Raw genomic sequence first — 6,208 nt, 5'->3', positions numbered from 1 at the left:
GGCTGAAGCTTTGGTCCGACTCAGCATGAAGAGCTAGCAGGGCTTTAAGATTCACAGGCTAACATTATCCTTCTGCAGTGCATCTTACTATGGTGTCTTCCAGTCCACCACTCACAGTTGCTGTTTCCTACATTCCTATGGTCATCCATGTATTGCAATTTTGTGAGTTCTCACAGTTCTGTACAGTATTGCACGATTCAACTCATCTCCTGGAGGTTTCCCAGAAGAATTTACAGCATCAAGTTAACCATTAAACTGTTGCCTGCAACCAGTGCTGAGGACTAATATTTTACATCCAGTGGTTATTCATTATCTTTAGTAATACAGAAAATTAATATGCATTTCTTCAAGCAGGTATTCATGGTTCTATAACAGATTAAATTCTCAAGTAACCACCCCACCAAGCATTTACTGAAACGCAGTCAACCATAACGAAATCTTTTTAAAGACTGGCTCCTGGACAAGTATTCTATCTTTTTAATTTTTTAACTTTTTTACAAAGTATGAAAAGTAACATCCCACTGTCTTGACTCTCTATTAGGGTTTCTATGTTCTATGCACACTCAAGGTTTAACTTAATGTGTGGCCTGTATTGCCAGTTAAAAACAGTAGTAACATTCAGAGACACCGTGTCTCCAAGGCTAAATTTTGCTTTTGGATTTTTGAAACCCCTGTTATTGAGGCCAGTATCTCTTTTAGACATGCATGTGTAGAGCAACAAAGTGTTGGTCATCTACAGACAGAAAATAAATGACCTGTTGTCATAACTCTATATAACTAGTGATACAGATTGTGCAAAAATGCAGTGGTGTTCATGGTTTTGTCAAATGAGAAGTCTATCTTTTAATATTTCCTTGAAACTTCACATTTAAATGGACAGAAGAGAAATAACTCTAAGTCTCCAGCTACGTATCAGGCCTGTGCAAAGATATATTAGATGGGTGCTTCAGCGTGTAAAACCTCCTATCATGATGAAACTAAAGGTTTCTTAATGGATCTTACAGTGGCTTGAATCCACATTTTTGCTAAAGGAACCTTTCATATCATAGAAGGCTTACTCACCTCTGATCTATCTCAACACATTTATCATGATCTGAAATACATGAAATATATGAGGAGCCTTTACATCGTCAACAACCTTACACAGACTGACAAAATTCACATAACTTGTAATATACAGTATGCTACATTGTCCCCCCAATATGGTTTTTCACAGTGATTTTTTTTTTTTTTTTGCTTTAAGTTTTCTCTTGGATACAAATACAGTATTTTTGTAGGAAGGATAAAATAATAAAAATATTCATTTGTACATCCGTAATAGATTCTTTATACAATAGAGGAAGAAAAAGTCACTTTCACAGGCAGGAACTCCCTCTCACACAAAGACTAAAGTGCTGGAGCCAAGAATGCACCGCCTGCATCCAGCTGGCGTAATATTGGAGTTTATCTATCTATCTATCTATCTATCTATCTATATGTATATATATATATATATATATATATATATATATATATATATATATATATATATACATATATATATATATTTCCTCATGCCCACAGAGCTGGTGGCTGATAGGCCCAATGGCAGTCAACTGGCCAGGAAATATAAGCATGCAGACTTCTTCATTGCCGCACTTTGTAGGTATGTGAATGGAACGAAAGAAAGAAAATAAAGCCACGCGTAAGAAACAGCCTGGCAGGGCTGTGGGATCGAACCCATGCAGAGTGGAATAATGAGGGGAACAGCAGCTTCTGTGGCCTGAGGAGAGAAGCAAGAAGAGATGACAGACTTTGAGCACGCACAGCACCTCCATAGTTACACATGGAGGAATGGGGATGAGGATAACAACAGACAACAGAATTATCTGCTCTTGGATGAAAATAATGAGGGATTATAGTTCACTCATTTAATACCACACAGGTAGATGAAGTTAGTTACCATTAAGTTTTAAGGATAGGACAGGATTTTGTCATGTCTTTCTTAATACAATACTTGTATCCCATATTTATAGTGTAAATGATTGCCACAAATTGTTGGTTTCATGACTAATAAGTGAATTTTGTTTTGTCATTAGCTTACACGGTTAAGACATGCCTTTGCCCCAATCAATCATTTGTGTTTTATTTTGATGAAAATGAAGACATTTCTAACATAAACTAATGCAGAAAAGGCAAAACTGGTGCAAAGAAAGTCACAAGAATTCAGGAAAATACGTCATATATGCTTTACATTATATAAAACGTACAGTTGACCTGTGTGTGTCTTTGCTTGGTGATGTCAAAAGGTACAGAGTGCTAACGACAAAGCTCACATTGATTGGGCTGAGGAGAGTCTTGTATAAGCGCCAGTCACAGTTGGCAAGATGTTACATGAAATGTCCTTGTCTTGTAAGGAGTTTAAGTGTTGCTAATGTATGGAAACTGAAGTATTGCATTAAAATACCCTTGAACAATGTATGAGAATACCTTTTAAAGCTCTTGACCTATAATAATATTAAAAGAATACACCTGCCATATGTCTACAGAACTGTTCTAAAGCATAATGTTTGTTACCATGGCAATGACATACTTTGCTAGAGAGTAGTATGTACAGTTTCATAAAAATGTGTTTTATGATGTTCCTGTTTTGATATTCTGTGTTTTTATTTCTTTGTATTTTCACCTTTACTGAAAGAAGACAGAATAGCATGGAAATGCAGAGAAAGTGTTCGGTATAACATGCAACAAAGGTCCCAAGGCTGGAATTGAACCTAGGATACTGTGGTGAAATGTGGCGTGGGTTATAACCACTTAGCTACCAAGAGGCTCCTTCCATATATTTTTTTATTATCAACAAACTGCATGTTCTATTGTTGTCCAACTTATAAACACATCAGTGTGCCACAGTGGTGCACTGAGTGACATGTTCCTTTATCACCGTAAGTACAGGAACAAAGATTTCTTTAAGTCAGTCCCACATATACTGTCCTGCTGCTGGAAATACTCATTACAGCACCAAATATGTATTAATTCACAGCTCAAAATAGTTCCCAGTGAATGCACTGTTATCTCCTGGGAACAAATACTAAAAATCACAGTGCCCTGCTGTTTTGGGAAATTGTTATTACCCAGTCACTGAACATGTACTTTAAATATATTCATGACCTATTTTTAAAGATTCATGTCTCCAGTAGGAATCAATGGCTTTGGGTCTGAGTGCCACAGACAGCCTGGGGAAGTCAGAAAATAGCTGAAGACAGATTAACACATGGTTGGTTTTGGTGTTGATTTGTTGCCATTAAAATAAATGATAGATAAATATCATCAGCCTCATCCCCTAAAGACTTAGAGCTGTATGATCGATATGTCCTCCAGCTGCTGAAATACTGACAGATTATGTCACAGGGTTGTTACCTTCCACTTCAGAAAGGACAGTCCACAGCACAGATCGATCACTGTTCCTCACATCCAGTAGCTGGAAAAGCTTCTGCTTCCTGGTTCTGGAACATGTACTGTGAAGGGAAGAAAACAAACACATTTAGCACCTTAAAGCTGCAGAATTTAACTTAGAAAAATAGCATTTTGTCATATTTGCTAAAACTGTATTCTGACAGCAGTGAGACGGATAACCTGTCAAAAAATCATGTTTCTCTGGCTCCTCCTAATGCTCCTAATGGCATTTGCAAGAATCTGCTGTGCCTGAATAAAAACAATCAGAGCCGAGAAGACTCTCTCTTTCCACCTTGCCACTTTGTAAAAAAGGTACAATCGTGGAATGGACAGACCGAGCATCGGTGGTAATAACAGAGCTGAAATATGCTGTGTATAAAAAGGACAGCAGGCAGGACGGGATCTTGGACAGCATGGGTGTGACGTTTTGACTATGTGTTATGCGTCCCACCACTGGAGATTTAAAAATTGAGCTGATAGCAGTTAGGAGCTAACTCAGTGAAGAGGAACAGTGACCAAAAATGTCCACAAATTAAGAAAACAATGGGGCCTGGGAGCTCCTAACTCTCTAAGCAGAGGACAAGATCAGTCGTCGTATAACAGGGAATGTGAACGATTGTTATTCTGCTGTTGTACTAGTCTTTGCCATGTGCGCATTTGTTGGCAAAGGAAAGCTGGGCAGATTTTTATTTGCCGGTGGTTGTTTCTCCACCATTGTGTTTGCAAGCTTCATCTGAGGCAGCAAGCTAAAGATATTGAGACTGACTGAGTGAGAGTATGCGTGGGGGGAGGGGGGCTGTGCAGCAGGTGCACGAGCAGAGATTGACATGTGGTGGAAAGTCCTACTAGCTCTGACTGTTTTTCTCCAGGTGCGGTGGATTCTTGCAAGTTTTCACAGATTATCTGTGTCATGTACTACATTCAAAATATATTGACAGTTTAGGAAATATGAAAAATGGTGGGAGTAAACAACTCTGTAATTTCATAACAAATGATGCAAGGTTTGTGCTTTTGTCAAATGTTGAATATCTATTATCCGACATATTCATTACACACTTATTCAGCGTAACTAAAAAGTTATGTGATGGTAAAAGCCTTGTTCCTTAGTGCAGAAACTGTGCTACCAACATGCGCACCAGCAAAATCAAGTTCAACCCCTGAGCCTGATACAGCGCTTGTTGCTCCACTTTATTGCTAATACAGGAGGTGAGCCATGGTTGTGTTCATCTGGCAGTGTGGCCAGAGATGATTCAAACCCACAAAGACTTGATGGTTATCTTCCAAAAGCACATCAACACAAATCTTTCATTTCTCCTTTCTTTTGAACCACCACATCCGTTTGCATTAAAGTGCTTCTGTTAAGCTACATTAACAGTGTCTCGCTGGGTATATCTGCTCTGCAGTGCCTGGTGTCTCAGTCAGGCTACAGAGAGGAAGACGAGGTAGAAGAAAAACAGCCGCAGTAATGAGGAGCCGAGGATGAAGAGAGAGAGAGGCACAAGCAGGGAGCATGAGGGAGAAGGCAGGGTAATGAAAAAGAGGCGTATCCTCTTGAACTTGATTTTGCAGATTTTCCTTCATGAGTGAATAGAAGATCTTTAAGTGGTGCAGAGGTTTCTTCAGATGGTTACAGAGGTCTGTGGGTGAATGGCACACAACGTATGATAAATTACCAGAACACGGGGCAAACAAGGCACACAGAGACTGTGGCTAGGAGTGGAAAAACCTGCAGCACTCTCTAATTACTGGGAGTAGTGTTGACTGTCAGCTGCACAAACAAAACCAAACAGAGACATAGGGAAAATGATCTGTCTTTTCGATGAGATATTACACTAAAGAATCAAGAAATCTGCATGTTAAAAGGATAACTACAACTCCAGATGTTAGATAAAAGAAATAATTTTCTATTATCTCAGCTTTGACACCAGAATGAGCTCAATGATGTATGTGGAAGAAAAGAAGAAAAGTATGAATGGGAGATTAATGAACAGTTTGGGGAATTTAAAGTCTGTCATAAAAAAGCAGGCAGAGACATAGTTGTAACTATCGAGCAATGTACATTACATTGCAGCGGTCTGGCCCCACAGAAGGCAAGAGCAATATATTAAACTGGAAAGTCAGTACCAGCATCTTAAAAGCCAAGAGTATCAAGACTGTACCTATGGCTAACCTAGTTTACTAATGTTCTGTTAAGAAGTAATAAGCCAATACTGAGAGCAATTTGGGGTTTCCAGTTAATGAAACATCTCTCAGGCTGGTGTTATTTCTCTAGCAGAACACTTACGTGGTCATTGTAGCTTTGCAGTTCACCTGACCTCTGACCTTCTGAGAAAGGTTTGCAATTCAATACTTTATAAGCATATATATCAGCAGAATTGATTTTTATTACCCATTATTAGTAACTTATTAACATTTATAACAGCAGACCTACTGGCCTTTAATGACTGTATTATACGTTAAATGACTCACTATGAATTAGGGTTACAGGTTAGGGTAGGGGTTAAGCCTACTGGCCCTGCACCACAAGATGAATAGAAATTCTGGATCACTGCTGTGCACTGTTCAGAGGCGGCTGCAGAGTGGAGTGGCCACGAGGGGTGTGCCATATCATATAGATCACGATAATTCATATTGTGATATTCGCAATATTTTGACTTGTTCACAATTAGACGTCATACTATTACCCAGGGCAACAACAAGCATGTCTGAATGCAAAACTATTACAGACTCTGCCGTGGTTCCAAAAAGAGGAGCACCTTCGGTAGTGGGGAATAAA

General features: G+C 39.0%; 1 protein-coding gene across 1 annotated transcript in view; it reads right to left on the bottom strand.

Annotated features, from left to right (window-relative positions):
• Nucleotides 1-1,530: 1,530 nt before the first annotated feature.
• Nucleotides 1,531-6,208, bottom strand: part of LOC117250518 (heat shock factor protein 4-like) — a 29,532-nt gene continuing 24,854 nt past the window's right edge. The window contains exons 12-13 of the mRNA XM_078168235.1: nucleotides 3,397-3,494; nucleotides 1,531-1,762 (exon numbers count right to left, since the gene is read on the bottom strand). Coding sequence (XP_078024361.1) covers nucleotides 3,435-3,494 — 60 coding nt within the window. The 3' untranslated portion in view covers nucleotides 1,531-1,762; nucleotides 3,397-3,434. The remainder of the gene's footprint in view (nucleotides 1,763-3,396; nucleotides 3,495-6,208) is intronic.

This window comes from Epinephelus lanceolatus, chromosome 5 (genome assembly GCF_041903045.1).
Source record: "Epinephelus lanceolatus isolate andai-2023 chromosome 5, ASM4190304v1, whole genome shotgun sequence".
Classification (NCBI taxonomy): domain Eukaryota; kingdom Metazoa; phylum Chordata; class Actinopteri; order Perciformes; family Serranidae; genus Epinephelus; species Epinephelus lanceolatus.
The sequence above is the reverse complement of the archived record's forward strand: the minus strand, read 5'-3'. Positions and strand labels throughout refer to the sequence as shown.